The sequence below is a fragment of the Neovison vison genome, chromosome 7 (assembly GCF_020171115.1).
Source record: "Neovison vison isolate M4711 chromosome 7, ASM_NN_V1, whole genome shotgun sequence".
NCBI classification, from domain to species: domain Eukaryota; kingdom Metazoa; phylum Chordata; class Mammalia; order Carnivora; family Mustelidae; genus Neogale; species Neogale vison.
Genome location: NC_058097.1, coordinates 150,892,756 through 150,913,970, shown reverse-complemented (window position 1 = coordinate 150,913,970; position 21,215 = coordinate 150,892,756). Strand labels below are relative to the sequence as shown.

General features: G+C 48.4%; 2 protein-coding genes across 5 annotated transcripts; one reads left to right on the top strand and one right to left on the bottom strand.

Annotated features, from left to right (window-relative positions):
* Positions 1-37: 37 nt before the first annotated feature.
* LRRC51 (leucine rich repeat containing 51) lies at positions 38-13,403 on the top strand. 4 transcript variants are annotated; one of them, XM_044258631.1, is made up of 6 exons: positions 38-175; positions 6,713-6,795; positions 7,424-7,561; positions 11,614-11,819; positions 12,764-12,912; positions 13,231-13,403. In XM_044258631.1, the coding sequence occupies exons 3-6, from the start codon at positions 7,480-7,482 to the stop codon at positions 13,322-13,324; spliced, it is 531 nt and encodes a 176-aa protein (XP_044114566.1). In that variant the 5' UTR covers positions 38-175; positions 6,713-6,795; positions 7,424-7,479; the 3' UTR covers positions 13,325-13,403. The 4 variants fall into 4 exon arrangements, with proteins under 4 accessions (XP_044114566.1, XP_044114562.1, XP_044114564.1 ...); XM_044258627.1 differs by having other exon boundaries at positions 39-175; positions 13,183-13,403; XM_044258629.1 differs by lacking the exon at positions 38-175 and adding an exon at positions 206-290 and having other exon boundaries at positions 13,183-13,403.
* A 722-nt stretch (positions 13,404-14,125) lies between these two features.
* Positions 14,126-19,519, bottom strand: LAMTOR1 (late endosomal/lysosomal adaptor, MAPK and MTOR activator 1). Its single transcript, XM_044258635.1, has 5 exons — positions 19,361-19,519; positions 15,895-16,040; positions 15,566-15,643; positions 15,078-15,204; positions 14,126-14,755 (listed from the first exon to the last, which is right to left on the bottom strand). Exons 1-5 carry the CDS (start codon positions 19,400-19,402, stop codon positions 14,663-14,665), a joined length of 486 nt encoding a protein of 161 aa, XP_044114570.1. The 5' UTR covers positions 19,403-19,519; the 3' UTR covers positions 14,126-14,662.
* Positions 19,520-21,215: the final 1,696 nt, after the last annotated feature.

The window sequence follows — 21,215 nt, the reverse complement described above, 5'->3', positions numbered from 1 at the left end:
TCTCACGCAAGGGCACGCTTCAGGACCCGGGAAAAGGAAGTGTGAGGACCACTGGGAAGGGAGAACGGGTGTCACTATTTCCGGACCCGGGCCGGGACTTGAGAGAAAAGAAAACTACAAATCCCAGCACGTCCCCCGGCTTTGGAGCCCCGCCCCTAGCGAACTACAGCTCCCGGTAGGCATAGCCGTAGCACTTACGGAGTGTGGCGGGGATGCGGTGGTGAGGTTAGTTACCATGGAGTTGGCGCTGAGGTAGTGGGACGCCGAGGCTGGAGGGAAAGCAACTGCGGGTGAGTCGGGCGGGAAAACAGAAAAGTCGTTCTAGGGAACCATTCGCTCTTTGGAGAGATTAAGGAATTTCCTTTTCGGGGACCTGAGAAACCCCCCGCACACACCCCTTTCCCCCTTTCACAATGAACAAGACGCGACATCCATACGGAATGGACCGGGGGAGGGAAGGGGAACGAGATACATACCCACAGGGATTTGGGGGCGCTTAAGAACATCTCCTCTCACCTGGGACCCCCTAATACGGATGCGTCAAGTCCCTGACAGTGGAAGATAAGAAGTACCCTCAGAAAATGGGTTGGTTTTTCCTGTGATGATGAACTGAGACCTTTTCAAGACATGGAAGTAGAATTAGAGAATTAGAGCACGCCCTGATGCTGGAGATGTATGAGGCTTGACTTGTCTCTTTCCTTACAGTAAGGAAGATCCCAGGGTACAGCCACCTCCTCAGGGTCAGCAGCATCTGCCCACACACACGCATTAGGGGTTCTGTCTCTAAATTACTTCTTCTCCCTACACCTCCCCTATGGTCTGCTTCTCCTAGCTCTATGATTAGAGTCTGATTCCTTTTACAGTCTTCATGACAGATTATATTAGGCAACTTACCCAGCTCATTCACATTCAGTCTCTCTTTTGAGTTTTGAGTCAAGGATATTTATCCCCATTTTACAGATTGGAAAACTGAAACCCAAAGAGGAACAGAGACTTGCCCAAGGCCACACACCAAATCAGTGACAGCTTGGGACCATACCCCAATTCGCCAGTTTCCAGCCAAGACACTAACTTGAGTTTACAGCCTGTCTAGCTTAAGGACTTGTTCCAAGGAGTAAACTGCCCCAGGACAGCAGCTAGGTTGAATCTTGGACTTCCCTGTGGCACCTGGGAATAAAACCTCCCAGAATACACTAGATTATGTGGCCGACTTTTCATGACACTTTGATTTTTCTTCCACCCATAGCCCATAAACAGAAACCCTCTCTAGGCCAGGCCATTCAGACTCCTATCAGATCTTATCTGATTATTCCTCAAAACTTCCTGTGCCATCATACTGCTACTTACCTGAGAGTAAGCAGAGAGGGAAGAAACAGGCTAACAACAAATCAAATTACAATTGTTAGTAACTTCAAAAACTGAAAACAAATTTTCATCATCTGGGACTGGTTAAACTTAACTAAATGAAGTGGGATACACACAAATTCTATTCAATACTCTGCAGTTATTAAAAAGGGTGAGTTTAGGGGGCACCTGGGTGGCTCAGTGGGTTAAAGCCTCTGCCTTTGGCTCGGGTCATGATCTTAGGGTCCTGGGACCGAGCCCCACATCGGGCTTTCTGCTCAGCAGGGAGCCTGCTTCCTTTCCTCTCTCTCTGCCTGCCTCTCTGCCTACTTGTGATCTCTCTCTGTCAAATAAATTAAAAAAAAAAAAAAAGTGAGTTTAGGGGCACATGGCACATGGGTGCTCAGTCAGTGAAGCATCTGCCTTCGACTCAGGTCATGATCTCAGCATCTTGGGATCAAGCCCTGCATCTGGCTCCCTGCTCAGGAGGGAATCTGCTTCTCCCTCTCCCTCTGCCTCCACCCCACCCTCCACTCACGACGGCATGCTCATGCTCTATCTCTCTCTCTCTCAGATAAATAAATAAATCTTTAAAAAATGTTTTCAGAAAAGGATGAATCTATAATTTAAAAAGAAAGTACATTGTTAGCTAACACTACAATGGCAACCATATTTAGTATAAATGTATCATATCAATATGTTGTACATCTAAATTTACACAATGTTATGTCCATTATCCCAGTTATAAAGTAGAATTTTAAAAATACATTTACAAATAGTATATGTTTATTTAAAAATATACACAATTTTGTATATCTTCCTTCTAAGAGGTTATTATTCCAAATATTAATCATGTTTTTGATCAGATGGAGACTCAGACTTTTAGTTTCTACTTGATGAACTTCTCTATGTTGTTTGGTTTTATTTAGCTATCATATTAGCTTTTAAAATAAAATAAAATTGGAAGATATTTCCAATTTGGGAAGGAAAAATTCCAAAACAAGACAAGTATGCCTCTAAATTTGTCATTCGTCAAGTCAGTCTGGACAGATGAGGAAGGCACTAGGATCTGACTGGGCATGAGGCAGAACAGCAGCTGGGAAAGACTGACTCCAGAAATTCAGGGCGCCTGGGTGGCTCAGTGGGTTAAAGCCTCTGCCTTCGGCTCAGGTCATGAGCCCCTAAGTAGCTCAGTTGGTCCTGGGATCGAGCCCCGCATCTGGCTCTCTGCTCAGCAGGGAGCCTGCTTCCTCCTCTCTCTCTGCCTGCCTCTCTGCTTGCCTCTCTGACTACTTGTGATCTTTGTCTGTCAAATAAATGAATAAAATCTTAAAAAAAAAAAAAGAAAGAAAGAAAGAAATGCAACCACTGGAGTGCCTGGGTGGCTCAGTCAGTTAAGCATTTGTGTTCGACTTAGGTCATGATCCCAGGGTCCTGGGAGCCTGCTTCCTCCTCTCTCTCTGCCTGCCTCTCTGCTTGCCTCTCTGACTACTTGTGATCTTTGTCTGTCAAATAAATGAATAAAATCTTTAAAAAAAAAGAAAGAAAGAAAGAAATGCAACCACTGGAGTGCCTGGGTGGCTCAGTCAGTTAAGCATTTGTGTTCGACTTAGGTCATGATCCTGGGGTCCTGGGATTGAGCCCCACATTGGGCTCCCTGCTCGGCGGAGAGCCTGCTGCTCTGCCTCCTTGTGCTTTTTATCTCTTTGTCAAATAAATAAGTAAGATCTTTAAAAAACAAACAAGCATACAAGCAAGGCTCTGAAGTGAGAAAAGCAACCTCAAGGTTTTGTCAGTTCTACCCAGCAGCCAGGTATACCATGTGACACCTGAAGACACTAATTCATTTCTTTCCTTTATCTATTATCCATTTGTTCATCAGGACTTTAGTGAAGACCCACTCTTTGACAGGCTCAGTACAGAGTAATGGTAGGAAGAGAGAAATAATTCTGACTTCTGTCCCTGGCCTTGAGCTTACAGGGAAGAAACAGGAGGTAGTTTATAAAGAAATGAGTACAAGGGCGCCTGGGTGGCTCAGTGGGTTAAAGCCTCTGCCTTTGGCTCGGGTCGTGGTCCCGGGGTCCTGGGATTGAGCCCCGTGTTGGGCTCTTTGCTCAGCAGGGAGCCTGCTCCCCCGCCCCCCGTCTTTCTGCCTGCCTCTGCCTACTTGTGATCTCTGTCTGTCAAATAAATAATAAATAAAATCTTAAAAAAAAAAAAAAGAAAAAAGAAATGAGTACAGGGGCACCTGGCTGGCTCAGTCAGTAGAGTGTGTGACTTTCGATCTCAGAGTCATGAGTTCAAGCCACACAGGGCCACACAGGGGGGGTTGGTTGCTTAAGTGGCTCAGTTGGTTAAGTATCCGGTTCCGGGGTTGGTTGCCTAAGTAGCTCAGTTGGTCATGTGTCCGACTCTTGATTTCAGTTCAGGTCTTGATCTCGGGGTCATGGGATTGAACCCCACGTCAGGTTCCAAACTTAGTGGGGAGTCTGCTTGATATTCTCTCCCTTTGCCCCTCCTCCCACTCACATGTGCACGCTCTCTCTCAAATAAATAAAATCTTTTTTAAAAAGGGAAAAAAGAGGGCACCTGGGTGGCTCAGTGGGTTAAGCTGCTGCCTTTGGCTCAGGTCATGATCTCAGGGTCCTGGGATCGAGTCCCGCATCAGGCTCTCTGCTCAGCAGGGAGCCTGCTTCCCTCTCTCTCTCTGCCTGCCTCTCCATCTACTTGTGATTTCTCTCTGTCAAGTAAATAAATAAAATCTTTTAAAAAAAAAGGGGGGGGGAAGAAATGAGTACAGATAATACAACTGCTTCAGTGTATTAGTACTAGCACCTGCTGTAGGACATACAATAGCTCTCAAGATAGGTTTGTCTCCATTTTACAGATGAGGAAATGGTCTTTGATAAAACTTTATTCAAAGTACAGTAGGGGTATGTATCAGTTAGCTATTGCTGTATAACAAACCATCCAAAAACCATAGTGACTTATGATCTGTATTACTGCTTCTAAGTCTCTAAGTCAGCCATATGTTTCTTCTGGTCTTGGCTGGGCTCATTCATGTATCTGCAGGCACCTGTGACTATCCTGAACTTTGAATTGGTGTAGGCTGACTATTGGCTAGTCTAGGATGGCCTCTGCTGGGAACACTAACTCTCTGCACATAATTCACCTGCATATGTTTGTCACATCCCTCCAGCCAGGTAGCCATTTTCTCTTGGCACAGGCAAAGAGCAAGAGGACAAGCCCTCTCTTTAAGCTTTCTGTTTGCTTCATGTTTACTAACATCCACTGGCCAAAGCAAGTCATATGGCTGAGCCCAGCATCAGAGTGGATAAAACTACAGAGTTATAGGGCAAAAAAATAGATACCAGGGAGACCAGGAATAGGAATAATCAAGGGAATCAATCTACCACGGAACACGATCAATTTTATCTGGAAAGACAGACTTCATCAAAGAGGGTACACTAGGCCTGAGTATTAAAACATGAGAATATTCACTAAGTAGGCAGCTGTTTCTTAGAACTGGATGCAGGCTGGTTTGCCACAATCAATGGAAACCTAGCAGGATTTTCTGCACTCATGACAGACAGGGTTCTCTTATTTGTTATCTTGGCTTCATTCCTTCTGGTCAGGCATAGAGCAGCGGGCACTCCATAAATGTTTGCAGAATTGAATTGAGTTTCTTACTGTGAATGAGGTGTGGACTGAAAAAGCTGAACCTGGGAGCCAATTGTTAGAAAGAGCAGCTTACCATCAACACTAGCAAAACAGAAAGCCTTGTATTTGGCAGTTTCTCATTCATTCCTCCCACAAGCATTTCTTGAGTGCCTGTTGTAAGCCAGGTTCTGTGTCAGATGATGAATAAGACACAGTGCTAGCTCACAGCCTGGGCTACTATTGAAATGGAGAAGAATAACAACTGTTTCCAACTGGCAAATTTATCTAAACTACTGAGGGCTGCATTTTTAATACTAACTCATCAAGAAAAATACATCAGGAGTTGGTATGACACAAAGTCAGTTTTTAGGAACTGCACTGAGTTAGGTTCTCTGATGGTCAAGGAAACTAATAGTAAAATTCTGCCCTTAAATATTTTAAGGTAAAATCCACGTCCAGTAGTGCAGAACTCTGGGGTCCCAACCCAGGACTTTGAAAAAGTATCTAGTCTTGCTCAGAGGCATCAAAACTGATGTAGGTGCTCTAGTGGAATGGGCTTCTCTGTTTAGGGGAGAACACAAGCCAGGTTCCTCTATTTCCAGAAAAGTCTGTGTTCTTTGATGTCTGTCTGTATATTTGATACCTAAAAGATGCAAGTCTCCCTAATTAAGTCTGTACCCACCAGGCCAGTCCTGATTTGACAGAGAACTCAACTGTGAAGTGACTCAAGGTGGCACTTTCACAAAGCACAGTTGAGACTGTTGCTTTTTGAGAGGAAGACATTCACTTTCCATTCCTGTACATGTTAAATCACCAAAAATTAGTCAAACTGTATTAAGCTTAAGTGGAATTATACACTATCAAGTCCACGGTTTTTAAGAAAAATCATTTTAAGAAAATGTGTGGATCTCATTTTCTGCATACAATCTATTTGCTGCTTTGACTCAAATGGTAAGAACTGCATATCCTGAGGTTTCCTTTTTTACTTTGGCTGTCAGGAATTTCAGAGATAACATAGGCCAGTTCCTAATTCTGTGGTGCATCTCTTTGTCTTCCTTTAATCTACTTTCCGATCTTTCTCTTCCATGGTTTCCATTTCCTACATCTGCCCTGTCAGTCTGGTAGCCACTAGTCACCTGCAGCTGTTGTGCACTTGCCAGGTAGCTTCTGTAAAATACCTCCATTGTTAATAGCAATTATATGTTGAGTATTATTTTGGATATATTGGGTTAAATAAAATATATTAAGCTTTACCTGTTTCTTTGGACTTTTCTTTTTATAGCTACTAGAAAATTTTAAATTACATATGTGAAAAAATTATATATGTGGCTTGCATTTGCAGTGTTCATTATATTTAGTTGGACAGCTCTGTTCTCTAAGAAATCATCCTGTTTTGAGTGTGTTGTTACGAACTACCTCAAATCATTTTGGAAACCAGGTGAAGTAGTGAGCAAAGGTGACAACAGCAGTGGATGAAGTGAGGAAGGGGAGGTTGACTAGGACATGTCCTTGTCAGTCTATGTGTCTTTTGTTTGTACCTGTCACATAGAAAACCCCTTGGTAAAGTGTGTTTTGAGCTTTCTTCTTCCCAGGTGAGTAGTAGTTGCACTTCCTCAGCCTCTTGAAAAAATTTCTCAGCTTTACTTGAGCTAACCAATTGGAAAGGATCTGATAAGACAATTGATAACACTGTGTTCACCCCTCTCAGGGGTATTTCCATTTTAACAGAAAACAATCCCTGAACCCAAAGGAATGAATCCCTAATGGTGGAGTTTCAGGCATTGGTGACAGGTGAGTGAGTGAGGTAGACTCCGGTTTGATGTGTAGGTGCTTATATACATAGGAGTACATTTGGCATGTGGCCGAAAGTAGGGTCTGTGGATGGAGAAGTGGGGTTGAAAGACAAGCTGAGCAGAGAAGGTAGCAAATCCCTGGCTGGGTCGGACTGGCAAAGGGCTGTCAGACACCAGGTCCAATGCAGGCCCTCCGGGTTTGTTAAGCAATAGAATAGCCCAGTTGATGTCACTGGAGTGTAGGTACCAAGGCAGCCTCCATGGTAACTACTGTGGAGTAGCACAAAGGGCCTCAGCGTAGGATTCAGGAGTGTATGATTGCAGTCCACACTGACTCACTGGCTTAACTCTGGGCAAGTGCTTTCACCCTGGGGTCTCAGTTTCTTCGTGTGGAAAGCAGAAATGGGTGTTACAACTATCAATAAGCTCTAAGGGATGTAAAGGTGTTCTGAGAAGTAGGAAGTGCCCTACAAATGCAAGGAATGGTGATTACTATCTTAAAATAGAAATGCAGTCAGGCAAGCCTGGGGTGGTGGAGGGCAGAAAGCAAGGGTGCAGGGCTCTGGGGTTACCTGGAAGCCTAAGCCCCTTGTACCTGGAATACCAGTTCTTCTTATCACCCCCAGGCTGAACCCGGACTCCCAGGGCCAGTGCTTACACCTGACAAATGATGGCCTGAGCTATGAGCAGACAGGACTATATGAACACTTCGGTGCAAGAGCCCCCTCTTGACTACTCCTTCCGAAGCATCCACGTGATCCAAGGTCAGCCCACAGAGCACAGCACTCCACTCACCATGGCAACAGGCTGGGTATGGTCCCTAGGGAGAGACCAGTCTTTTAAGAGCCTAAAGAGAGTCTTCCTGTGTGCTTGCAGATTTTTTTTTGACGTTTTTGAGAGGAGTAGGGGGTAAGGAGGTGGCAGGAGTGGAAGGGGTAACTGATCACCTTCAAAAGAATCCCCACTACAGCAGTAAAGTCGGGTGGAAGAATAGTGGGAAACCAGTTTATCAGCCAATGGTTTTATTCTCCTGTCTTTACCTGAAGAGAGGAAGAAATGAATGAAAACACAGGCAGAATCCTATCTCCTCTGAGGACACAAGCCTATTCTGATCACTGGTAAAACATGCAAGGTCTCATTATTAACAACTGGCATGTTTCCAGTTTAAATATTTATTAGTAAATACCTTATGCTTATCCCAGGCCTACCCAAGCTTATTCCATCATCACCCACAATTATTGCAGCTTCCAGCACTGCCCAAGCTCATTCCCATTTTATTAATGAGTTTCTTTGAAATAGGTGGCTCAGGGAGGCTCTTAGCAGTATCCTATTCTCAGAGGAAGATGCTTCTTCCCAAGGAAGTTCTATCCCTGGCTTTTGCTATCTGGCTTCTCAGAAATGCACTGTACATCTGCTCTCACAGAACCCATGCTGGCATCCATATATCCTAGACCCAGATCTGGCTTCGTTTTTTCCTCACAGGCAACTGGGGGCTACTTTTAAGCTCAGGAAGAAGGCAAATAGTTATCCAGGAGGCACGAGCCTTGGCTTGAGTTTGGGATACTACTGGGTTTGCACCAGCCACAGTGGTAACTCATATTCTCTCAGGAGCACACACTGACCCACTGTGATCTTTATTTATTGTGCATAGCATCACTTCTGACGTAGTCTGTGATTCACAAGGGTTTTAGCTGTGATAGTCCTGTATGAGATAGCTGAGGTGGCAGGTGACGAAGTATGGCTCCTGCCTACCCCGGGAATTCCCAGCTCTGAGTGGGGAAATAGAGCTTTGCACTGCTTTGCACTGTGGAACCTTCTTAATGAGGAGAGAAAACATCCACTACAACCACGGGTAACTCCATAGCACAAACCATGGGCCATACAGATGCCGGCTCCCTCGTTCAATGGTTAAATATTTACTGAGCATCTACTATTGAGTAAGCCCACATGTATACATACCTGCCAGGTTCCTTGCTGTGTCTTGTAAGGAGGGGAACAGGGGAAGCATATCCAGCCCCCAAAAGGCCAGTCCCCTCAGGTTCCCCGGAGCTTGTGGAAAGAATCTGGGACTACTTGATAGACTACTTGCTAATGTAATCAGTAGATGGATTATAGATTCTGAAATGCTGGCGACTGTAGACCACATTCAACCCATAGACCTCTGACTTTTCACGAACCTACAGTATTAAGGGAGTCTGCCATGAGATACTTACCAATCCCTTCCATTATGGGGTGAGGGATGATGTGAGGAAGTTATCAAACTAACTCCTACCCTCTAGGGAAACATGGAAAAGTCGTGTGGCAACCCTTCAGAAATAGAAGACAGAATCATGCTTTCCGGTGTGCCTGGGGCTAGGCACTCCCCAATTCTTTGGGCACTAATATCTGTGCTCCATTTTCCAGACCTGCCTTGGCCTACTCTGAACTAGGCAGCTTCAACAGATCCTTAAGCAATGCAGTGCCCTGGTGGAATCTGAAGGGAACAAACCTGTAGCAGTGGGATACCCCATTCCACTCTTGATACCGGCAGCCCAGATGGGGGCCTTAAGTTTTCGGCAACACAGTCCCACCAGTGGCTACTTCTGAGCTGGAGAGCTGCCCATGCTGAGTGGCATTCCTCAAGCTATTGCCTCATCAGGCTGGATGCTAATCTATATGTGGATTTATTTAACCCTTTTATTCAGCTGTATCATTTCATTGGGAGTTCTCAGGATATGTTGGGGCCAAAGGCAGTTTTAGGAGTTCATTCACGAGCTGGAGTACTGTGCTCCAGTGCCCTTCTGCCACCTCCCCCCCAACCTCAGGCCGTCACTGGCTCCTGCTAACTTCAGCACTAAGGCAGAGAGCCATCTGGTGGATGCTGGCTGACCTGCAGCTGAGGAGGAGAGGAAGTTACTACTGGGTGGAGGTAGAAGGAGGTGTGTCCCGTAAGAGCTCAGGGGCGTGAAAGACAGCGGCCAGCTTCAGCAAATCCAATCCTTTCTTCCCCGGATGCAGCTTTAGACAAGTAGAGGCTTGGGGCAAGAGGAAATATATAGTCCCCTCAGCCATAGCCAGTATCTGGTTCTGACTCTGCCACTGTGAGTCTGGGCAGGATCCAGCCTCTTTCCAGACCTCATTTGTCAGAAGGGGGGGGGGAATCTACACAGATGGTTTATAACATCCCTGTTTTCCTTATTCTCTCTCCTCGGCCGAACTTTCTGCTGGTGTTGTTTACACTACCTGCTTAAATTTCCTTAACCTGTTTACTCTTGAACTCAGTCCAATGTAGCTTCTGGCCCCAGGCCCTTGTGATTTCACTGTATCAGCCTTCACCAGGATCACCAAGGGCTTGAGTTGCCAAAATTACTTTTCAGTCCTTATCTCCTTGAAATTCACTCCTATAAACTATGAACTCCCTGAGCATCTGTAAAAATTATCTTCTTCTGGTTCTCCCTCCCTGTCCTTCCCTCATTACTCATCATTATTTAATAGACACCCCCTCCTCCTCATCCCTCCTCTCTACCCTCACTCTCGTGTAGAATCCCCTCTATTTCTCTAACTTGTACACCTTCTACACTGATTCTCGTCCATCTCCGGAGCTTCAGACCTTCGTATCCAACAGCCTGCTTGGCTTCTTCACCTCTTTGTTACAGGAGCCTCAGATATACACCAAGGCCAAGGCTGCACTCACCTTTTTTTTTTTTTTTTTTTAAACTCCTCACCTTTTCAACCTTAGTTTGTCTTTTTCTAATTCCTTATCAGTCCCCTAAATAAGAAACTGGGCACTGCCCTTGATTATTCTTTTACCCCTACATCCAGTCAACCATGAAGTCATGCTGATTCTCTTCCTCTCATCTCTCCCCTGGATGACGAAAGAGCCACACTGGTCTTCCAGTCCCACCCACTCCCTTTAATCCATCTTTACACTAAAGCTTCAGAATGATCTTTTTGCAATGAAAGATTTGGATCACCCTTTGCTTTAACCCTCCAATGGCTTCCCGTCACCTACAGAATAAAGTCCAAACTACTCTGCCTGGCTTTCAAGGCTCGTTGGCTTTTCACTCCATGTCCCACCTTGCACAGTATGTGCATACATGCCCTTTCCCACCTCTGTGCCTCTGCTTGGGTGCCACTCTCACCCTTTCCACCCTTTGCCTGGTTAAGGTCTCTTAATTCACTGAACTCCATCTTCGGTTTCGACTTCCCTGAGTTCCCACAAGAGTCCTCCTTTAGGATTCCGTCACTATCACATTGCCAATTTGTTTTCATCCTGCCTATATGAGCTCCTCCAAGGCACAAAATCTGCCTCATCCCTACCCTGTTACTCATCCAGAACTTGGCACAGACCATCTCCCACTTTGTTTACCACTATATATCCAGTATCTGGCACATACACAGTTGCTTAGCAGTAATTCGAGAGAGGGACATCAGAGGGTGTTGTACTGAAGTGAATGCTCTAGGCTCTACCAGTGGATAATTCTAGATTTTGTGCTATAATCATCTTGGTCAAGTCTGACAATTATAGTTCTTAGTTTCCATAAAGTGGGAATGATTTTGCCTCCCACACCCCCAAATAGAGGACCCAATGATAGGACAGACATGAGAGGACCATGGGATGCAAACCAAGAATTTGGGATGGCAAGTCTTTGACCCTTAGTCCAAGTTTACTTGGACTCCTGGGGCCTGTGGGAGTGATACTAGACTCAAGCATGAGGCTATGGTCCTGCCAGCACCCCCAGCTCTAGCGCAGGCTGTAAATCCTCCCAGTTCTGTTCCTTCCCACCCCTAAGGCAGAAAAGCAGAGACAATAACCCACGTCTCACTGTCCCCACAGACCTGTTGAGTGAGGAGCCACGGACAGGGCTACGACCACTAAGGCACTCAAAGTCAGGGAAGTCACTGACCCAGTCCCTGTGGCTGAACAACAATGTCCTCAATGACCTGAGAGACTTTAGCCATGTGGTTTCACTGCTTCTGGAGCATCCAGAGAACCTGGCCTGGATCGACCTGTCCTTCAACGACCTGACTTCCATCGACCCTGTGAGTCCCCAGCACTGTGCATCTAGTCAGGGTGGGCCCGACACCAACTTGTCCAGCCCCCAGTCTCTCCATCTCCCACATCTTTCAGGAAGTAGTGCAGCAGGAGGCTGCTGTCCAAGTACATGGCTATGGGCTCAGATGTAGGTTCAAATCCTAGGTTTGTCTCATACTGTAGGACTTTGGGCAAGATACCCCCCCCCTTTCAAAATCTCAGTCTCCCTGTCTGAAAAAATGAGGAGCATGTGCTCCCACCAAACATAAAGGTTTTGTGAGGATTAAATGAGAATTATGAAAGCCAAATGGCATGTAGCAGGCTCTAATAACACAACAGCTTTTGTTATCAGGCAACCACTGTGCCTTGTGCAGAGTTTGTCTATGGAAGAGGTAGATCAAGTACAGCACTTATTTTCCATGAACTCAGACTCAAGTTTTAAGAAATAAACACATTGACCTTTTCTTGTCCAGGATCCCTACCAGAGGAAAAAAGCAGCTAGAGCATGAGCTGGAAACGATTCCCTGGGTTGTAGATTGTAATTTTGTAATTGTAAATTTGAAAGCTTCTCTTCTGTACCTAGCGAGATGCCATCCCTGTCCCTTGTTGTGAAAGAACCTTAGATCTCCAACGCTAAAAAGGTCTTCAGTGTAGGGGCAATTGAGGCTCGGGGGGAGCAGGAGTGCCTAGTCACCTGGCAAGTCAGTGGCTGTGCTAGGCTGCCGGTCCATACCTCCCATCCCTCAGACCACAGTTCTGTGCCAACATGGTACCCCTGTACCCATTCAGAGTTAAACAACAAGTAGGTCAGAGTTATCCAGAATGGCTGTAGGGGGGTGGCAGACTGGAAAGCAAGTTGTTTCCCAGACTCTTCCTTCTTTGCCCACCAGTCAGTCCTGAGCACCAATCCAGGGCTCTGCCCATCCTGGCTTTCGGTTTCCTTCCCCAACAGGTCCTGACAACTTTCTTCAACCTCAGTGTACTCTATCTCCACGGCAACAGCATCCAGCGCCTGGGAGAGGTGAACAAGCTGGCTGTCCTCCCACGGCTCCGGAGCCTGACACTCCACGGGAATCCCATAGAGGAAGAGAAGGGGTATAGGTGAGTGCCCTGACCCCAAAGCTGAGCTCCCCTGAGGGCAAGGAGGTGGGGAGAGAAGAAATCCAACACGAGTGTTCTGCCATGCTAGGGCAGAGAAGGGAGTGGCGACCTTTAGGCATGTCTTACTATCCATCAGGGGAGACTCTGTCTCCCCCCCAAATTATTCTTTGGTCCCTCCATTCCTTGCAGTTAGGGGAGAGAGCAGCAGCTGGTGGAGGGGGAAGGAGGTTCTGGTGGGGGGCTGGCCCCCAGCCCAAGTCTTCCCCACAGGCAGTATGTGCTGTGCACCCTGCCCCGTATCACCACATTCGACTTCAGCGGGGTCACCAAAGCAGACCGTGCCACAGCTGAAGTATGGAAACGCATGAACATCAAGCCCAAGAAGGTCCGGATCAAGCAGAATGCACTCTGAGGCTCCCAGGGCCCCAGCAGTCCTCAATGCCGAAGACAGTCAGTTTGGTTTAACAATAAACGATCTGAGCAGTTGAGCAGATGTGAAGTCACCTGTGCCGTGTACAAATGTCCTCTGCCTCAGGCAATAGTCAGTAGCTCCGGTCTTACTTCGCCAGTGGAGGGAGGCAGAGGAGGGAAAGGCCTTTTGGCCTAGGACGTAGACCTTTTGACCTGGTTTACTGTATGGTCTTGAGAAACTTACCTTATCTCTCTGGGCCCCTTTTTTAAAAACTCTTCAATTCAGATATCCTGTGGTTAGAGCTGCTTCACAGAGCACCAAGTTTCTGTGGGTACACCTCAGAGAAGATGCTAGACCCCCCACTTCAATCAGATCAGAGTAGCTCCACTCTGTTTTACATGCTGGTGTTCTGCTTGAGATTTCATCAGATAAATAGAATCTTCTGCTTGAAAACAGGGGCTTGCTGGCTCCGTATCAAGTATCCTTGGTCTGCCTTTACCCCTCAACCCTGGGCTTGTTGGTAATTCCACTGCACCTGAAGCAGGGTCCCCAACAGTGACAGCTGCCTTGGATTCCAGTTTGTTCAGTTTGGACACTATTCACTGGAGAAGGGACAAGCAGTCTTATCCAATCTGAGGTTAGCCCAGGCCATTTCCAGCTAAGACCTGGGAACTCTGAACCCTTATCTCCTGGATTCCTCTCAATGGCCCTAGAAGATGTGCCCCCCGCCCCATCTCGCTGCTCACGGACCAGAAGAAGTACTAGGGTGGTGGGCAGGACAGAGGGGCTGCAACCAGCACACAGATGAATACACTTCCTTTATCGAGGGCGACAAACCAAAACAAAACCCCAAAACCCCAAACATGTAAAAACCCAGGGTGCTAGAAATACAAACTCAATTCATTCAAATTCAAGCTTGTCCAGACCCTGGTCATAAACCCTCATGAGGTGCATGTGAGCACCAAGTCAGGGAGGGGGGAAAGGAGTGAGGCCAAGAGAAAGGGTGGGAAGAGGGCCCCCACAGGCCCCCTAGGGATCACCCTCACAGTGGTACCTCCACCTTCCCAGTGACAGTGAAGACCTACTAGGCCCTAACCTTTTGATCCCCACCCCATCCCTGGCCAGGGCTTTGAACGCCAGTCCCAAATGGTTCTGCCCTCCCTTGCTCCGTCCTCAAGTGCTGAGGCTTCCGGCCTCACTCTTCTCCTCCTCCACACTCTTCTCTGTGATTAGTAGCAGGTCAGGGTGCTGTGAGAGCCGCAGTAAGGCTGGGGGCCAGGGGAGGCAGGGTGGAGATGGGGTGGAGAGAAGAGAAGAGCTGTCCAAGGATCCCTCTCTTCACGGGATCCCGAACTGTACAACCAGCTCCTCTTTTGCGTCCACTCGGATCTGAGAAAGTGCACTGTAGGCATAAGCAGCTATCCTGGAGACCTGGGACAGAGGGGCCAGGGACGAGAGGAACAGAGAGAGGCAGTGAGAAGGGAGATTGGGTGGCAAGAGAGGAGGGGATGGTGGGGGACAGGAAGCCAAAGAGAAAGGCAGGGATGGGACAGACAGCAAAGAACAAGGGGGTGGGTAGAATAAGGGTAGAAACAAGAATATACAAAGTACAAGAGGTGAGAGTGAGTTGGGTACTCGAGCTACCAGGCTCCCTAACTCCACTTCCCTACTGCCTCTGAGACAGAGAAGGTGACCCCTCTGCCACAGCCTGGGCCTGGAGGGAAGGGTAGGCAGGGGCCCATGGGCGGCTCACCTGCTGCAAGTCGGAGAAGGGGACAGGCTCGCTGGCCAGCACTTGGTGGGGCTGGCTGGTGAGAGATGGCAGCGGCGGCAGCTTCTTCCAGTGGGTCAGGCTGCTGCTCAGCACAGCCAAGCGGGTGCTGGCCAAGAGGATGGATGGGAGTGCGCAGTCAGACCAGTCTGCTTTGCCCAGCCCAGCCCAGCCCAGCCCAGGCAAGCCTTGTTCCTTCAGGCCAGAGAAGAAGGGTGACAGGCACCTCCGCTCACCACGACTTGCTCCAGGCCCACCTCCCTCAGCCTCCGCACCCCTGCAGGCCATGGGGCAAACAGGGCTGACATGAACATCTGTGTGGTACCAGGGATTTGCTGTCAGTCTCCTGTGCTGCACCCAAACAAGAAGCCTGGACTGCAGCTCAGGCTACAAAGCTGGGTAAGGGGTGAAGGGGCAGGAAGGAGCCCAAGTAGCCTGAGTGGGGGCCACCGAAGCTGGCCGGGCCTCACCTGTATTGCCTTGCCCGGTCCATGTACTCATGCTGCTCCATGCCCTGGGAGTCCGCGGCAGACACGTCAATGATGTTGCTTTGGGGAGAGGAGGCAGAGGGGACATGACAGGTGCTTCAAAAGGGACACAAAGGATTCCCTGCCAAGTGCCAACTCCAAGGCTATCTGACACCAGTATCCCTGCCTGCCCAGTGGAGCAGGGCTGGGCCCAGAGGCACCTCTAGCCGTTGACCTTGCCCACCCCCCCATCCTGGGCCACCCAGTCCCTCTAACCCATCCTTTAACATGGATGGTGAAGCTCTGCTCAGGCTTGGGCCTGTGGTGCTCACCTGGCTGTCTTAGCAAGAATGGAGGAGAGCAAGGCCTGCTCATCTGTGCGAGTGGGAGGCAGGCTGTGGTAGTTGGGCTCGGCTCCATTGAGGGCTTTGGTAGGGGGGCTGCTAGGGTCCAGCAGCAGCTTCCGTTCCTCTCGGTCCTAGGAGAGGCCAAAGGGGAGAAGTCGGCCCTAGAGACTTTAGTCCAACACCTGCCTTTCCTGGGCTCTCCTCTCAGCCCACCTCTGACCTTTAACCACCAAGAAATATCCTAAGTGTATGGAATGTCAGCTAAGGCTCAGTCCTGCCTGCCCTTGGGAGCTCGGCTGAGTTGGTGGTCTGGGATGATCAGAGTGGAACCAAGCAGTCCTAGAGGCCCTGAGAAGATGGACAGAGGCACAAAGCATGTATCCAGTAACACCTCTAGAGCTTCACAGAACATTCTAGTGCCTGATAGAGGTCAGGAGGTCCCCCAGACAATTCTATTCCTCGTATAATGTCGGGACAGGAGTGCTAGCCTCTGGGTCACACAGTCCCACTGTGCCCCCTTCTTGAGGGCAGGTCCCTTCTACTCTCAAGTGTTCACTCTCCTCTGATGCTCTCTTCGTACACGACTCCCAGAACCAAACTTGATGCACCTGGTGAAGCCAGACCTGACAACGGAGCTGCTCCCTCCCTTACCATGCCAGCATACCTCTAGCAGTGTGGTTCTGCTTTTTCAGTCACCTACGTTGATCATAGCCCCCAGAACTAACCTTGGGCCAGACCAAGTCTCCCTGGTCCCTCACAATTCTGTGTATATTTCTCTTCATCCTCATCTACTGCAATCTCTCTGAATATGACCCTGCCTTGAGCCCATCCGCTGCAAATCCCCGCTGGCTTTGTGTCAGCTACAAATTGGATAAGCAGACCTGCTGGGTATCTATCCAAGCCATAAAGAGCAAGTGTGCCCAGGACAAAGCCAAGGACAAGGGGACCATCCTGCCTAATGCTGACTCACCAACTCTCAATGCCAGACCACCAGCGCTCCACTCCAGGCCACTTTCAGTTCCTACCACAAACCTTCCCACTGCAGGCTCCTGGCTCCCCTGGCCACAGCGCTCCTTACAGAGGGGCCACTTCCTCCTGCTGGCCTGCCCCACCCTAGGGCAGGCCCAGCCTTTTCACAATACTCTTTGTTCTAAAGCCTAGGTTGCCCACGTGTCCCCAGTTCCCAACAACACAGGACAAGAGCTGTGGGATTCTGCCCTATCACTTCCCAACTCCTCAACACAGCCCCTCCTCCTTAAAACACAGGTTAAGTGTGAAAGGGCCAGAAAGACAAAATGCTTGCCAGAGATCAAACTATCTCAAAGGAAAGCTGGCTCCCTAATGAACCCTGAGTTTGCTTCCTGTGTGTCATCCTTCCCCCAGCCCTACTTCAGGACAGATCTTCCTGCAGGACAGGGCAGTTTTCCCCCCATCAGGGGTTCTTCAAGAACAATGTTGTTTTCCTGAGACCTAGACTCCCAGAAGAGGCCAGGCTACCCTCATCACAGTGGACAAATAACTTCACTTCACCCCCTCACAGAAGGCCAAGTGCAGCATGGAGGGGATTTTCACACCCTGAGTCAGTGTCAACCCAAGGGTCAGGATTTCACCGTCTACCCTAGCACAGACACATATATGTGGCCTGCCCATGACTACTATGGGCACAGCTGAGAGAGACAGCTTGGCCCAATGGATAAAGCACATGGCTTGGTATCAAGACACCACAGCTACGGCACTACTCAGCTCTGTATCATTGGCTAAACCACTTCGTCTCTCTAAACTTTCTTCTTGCCATTAAATACACAACCTGTACCTATATGACAAAACATTTTGCAAAAATCAAATGAAAGAACTATAAAGGCCTTTGAAAAATGTATCATACATTCTTTATTAAAATAAAGGAGCAGAGATAATAGTGGGAGAGGGGCCTATCCCAAGAGTTGAGGGACTCTTAGTGAATGGTTTGGCATAGACTTTTGCCACACAAAGCCTTAAATCACCCAGCACAGATCGAGCACCATTCTGGGCGTTAAAAACAGAAGTGGGAGTCTGTCAAGAAGGTGAAAATCAGGAGAGCAGCAAACTAGAAGCTGGTATCCTTTCTTAGAAGGCACTACCCCTTCTTGAACCCTTCATTCCTTCCAAGAGTCTGTTTTACTCTTTAGGGCACAATTTCCCAGTTTTCCCAGGAGGCAGGAATACTGTCTCCTCTAGGAGGCTGGGATAAAGTGAGGGGTAGTGGGCATGAGGTATGCCTAACATAAGGCATAGGAAATAAGAGTATGTGCTTCACTGAGTGTTTCGGAAATTAATGAGGCCCAGGTGCCACCCATACTTCTTATACAAATGACATTTTCCTAACCTTAAGTCCTTAACCCAAAATAGGTTCATGTGAGTCACTGGGGAAAGACCTACTTCCCAAATACCAGTAACAAAATCCATTTCTGTGACCATCTTCCCCACCAGACTTTGAGCTACTTGCTGAAATCTTTCTATCCTGTGTTTAGAATGTGTTGAAATGTAGAATCCAGGCTTAGAGACAATCAAAAAGGTGAGTGGCCAAAAGCTTGAGACTTCATCCTCAGGAAGGTCTCCCCACTCCTAAAAGGAGATCAAGCAGGCAGGGCAGGTTTAAGGTGGGGAGATGTGAGAATGCACCAAGATGAAGAGGGAGAATTTAAAACTGCACAAGTTTTTCAGTCTAGTCCCTGTGCAAAAGGATCAGATCTACAGTCAAATTCCCAAGACAGGCCCCTCTCTAGCTGAAAGAACCTTCAGGCCCCAAGCAAAAACTGCACTGAGGCAGCCCAAACTGAGCTCCCCATCCTGCCTCCCTAATCCAATCCAGTCAAGGCGGAAACCCACTTTGTAGCTTCCCAAATAACTTCCCACATGCCTCGATGTCTTCACTGTCTCTATCAAATTCTTCGCTGGTCAACTCAAACGCCACCTACTTCCAGAGGCCTTTTCTTGACCACAAACCAGCAGTGACCTTACTTCTTCAACCCAGGGGCTGAGAGCCTATACTAATTCCTGATTCATGTCAGGACAAATGAACTCTTAGCCTCAGCTTACCTGTCTCTAGAATGGATTCACAAAGCCCGCTCACACAAGCACAGAAAAGGCACAGAAAGCTGGGAAGGCAGTGTTTCCCAGAGACCGAGATTGAAGAACCTAAACGCTATAAAGGTTTAAGGGTGAGATAAGATAAAAGGAGTGGGGCGAGCGGGAGACGGGTTCCTGCACACCCCACTGCGGAGAGTGTGGAGAAGCTGGAGCTTTAACAGGGGTAGGAGCCTGGGCAGGCGTCCCCTCTGTAATCTGTCCCCTCCCGGCCTCCGTACTATATGAACCCCGCAGTCCTACTCCTGCTCTTCTGCAGGTTTTCTTCTAGGCCCCACGCCCCAGCCTCTCAACCCTCATTCCCGAGCCTCGCCCGCCGCGGCCGCACCTGGTCCGAGTCCTCGTTCTCGCTGCTGTAGCAGCACCCCATGGCCGGGGTCGGGCCGGGCACTCAGGCCGCGCCGAGGAGGGACGGCGTCCGTCGGGAGCCCTTCCGGTCACATGACCCGTGGCTGCATCCAGCAAGCAGCCACCGGCCTCCCCGCCTATCCCTTCCCAGAGTCGCGCTGCGGCTGCCGCAATACTGGCTTCCGGCCCCGCCTCCACTGCGTGATCATCGCCAACCAATAGGAAGGCTCACCTCCCTTGACAAACCGCAAGACACGTGACGCGATGAAAGGGGGGGCGGATCACATGACTTCCGCTTCTGTCCACTTTTGGAGCTCGCGTTTTCTTCCACCGGCTCTGGAGGTCCTCTTCCTATGTGGTGGGGTGGCTGCCAGGCTACCTTTCTGAGGCAATGAGTGAACTTATACCAAATGCTATCATGATTTGCTATCCTAAATGCCACTGGAGGGGCTTGTGGGATTGAGGCCCCAAGCTTCTAGAGCACAACAATGTTTGTATACAAACTTTGGACCCAGATGCCCAGCCCGCAGTTGTGGACACCTAAAGAGTATGGCGCCCAACGGAGTTCTCAGCACCTACTGAGGATCGGAGACTTACTGGAAGAAAAGCTCTTATTCCTACGCAAACCAGAGCAGAGCTCAATCCTGGAAGAGAGAGAGCGCCTCACAGGCTTTGCCCTCAGGCATTTCTCGTCAATCTTAATGGCCTTTTTACAGCAACCATAGTAATCTAACACAATGCTGTTTTCTTAGAACCATCCTATAGCTTCTCTTGGACGCTGAACACAGGTCCACGTATGTCATTCAAGATCTTGCAGACCCTCTCACCTGCCTCGCATTCCAGCATCTGGGTCATGGAGGCTGGTAGTGATTGTGGTGGCGGTGCAGGGATGACTGGAGTGATGCCTCACTAGCCATAAGAAAATACTTGCAGTTCCCTAACTGACCTAGCTATTCCACGTGTGCCTGGAACACTGTCTTCCCACCAGGTCTGTCTTCTGTCTTCAGCCCTCACTACAAACAGTATTTTCCTGATTGCCATCTTCAATCCCATTATTTGGGAATGTCTAGCTCCCTGTGCTTAATTCTTATCATGTTGATTCCTTCATTTATCTTATCAAAAACTACTGTCTCAGGGTGCATGGGTGGCTCATTGGGTTAAAGCCTCTGCCTTCAGTTCAGGTCATGATCCCAGAGTCCTGGGATAGAGCCCCACATCAGGTTCTTTGCTCCGCAGGGAGCCTGCTTCCTCCTCTCTCTCTCTGCCTGCCTCTCTGCCAACTTGTGATCTGTCAAATAAATAAAAATCTTTTTTAAAAAATTACTGTTTCTGATGTGCCACACACCCTTATGTCAAGATACATAGCAGTTCACAAAACACTCCAAAGTCCCTGTATCTATGGGGCACTGCATTATGTCTATTCTACATTTCTGGATCAGTATCTTCATTCAAACTTGGAGTTCCTGGAGGAAGGGGGCAAGACCTGACTCCCCTCTGCGACCCACATCCTGGCATTTGCTTAGCAAAAAGTTGAATTTTGAATTGACTTGAATTTTGAATTCACTTTGGCTCACACCATGCCCTGTTGTCCTGATACAAGGAGTTAGAAGAGAGGTCACCAAACCCAGTAGCTCTTATTACCCCTCAGATCAAGACCCTGAAGTTTGGTACATTTTTTTCAGGAGTTGAGAAGGGTAAGAGTCAGCCCCACCTTGTTCCTGCAGCTAGTAACCTGAACTGCAGGTCTCAGGTGACAGCAGCAACTCTGCATCAATAATTGAAAGCAGGTCCAGCCCGCCTCAGGGTTCTCTGGCCCCAAGGACTCCCCCTCCTTT

Coding starts and splice junctions, on each gene's coding strand:
- LRRC51 (XM_044258627.1), top strand. CDS start 7,480: ATGAGCAGACAGGACTATATGAACACTTCGGTGCAAGAGCCCCCTCTT. Junction 11,820..12,763: donor ACCTGACTTCCATCGACCCT/GTGAGTCCCCAG, acceptor CTTCCCCAACAG/GTCCTGACAACTTTCTTCAA. Junction 12,913..13,182: donor GAGGAAGAGAAGGGGTATAG/GTGAGTGCCCTG, acceptor TCTTCCCCACAG/GCAGTATGTGCTGTGCACCC.
- LAMTOR1 (XM_044258635.1), bottom strand. CDS start 19,402: ATGGGGTGCTGCTACAGCAGCGAGAACGAGGACTCGGACCAG. Junction 15,205..15,565: donor GACCGGGCAAGGCAATACAG/GTGAGGCCCGGC, acceptor CCTCTTGGCCAG/CACCCGCTTGGCTGTGCTGA. Junction 14,756..15,077: donor CCTTCTCCGACTTGCAGCAG/GTGAGCCGCCCA, acceptor CCTCTGTCCCAG/GTCTCCAGGATAGCTGCTTA.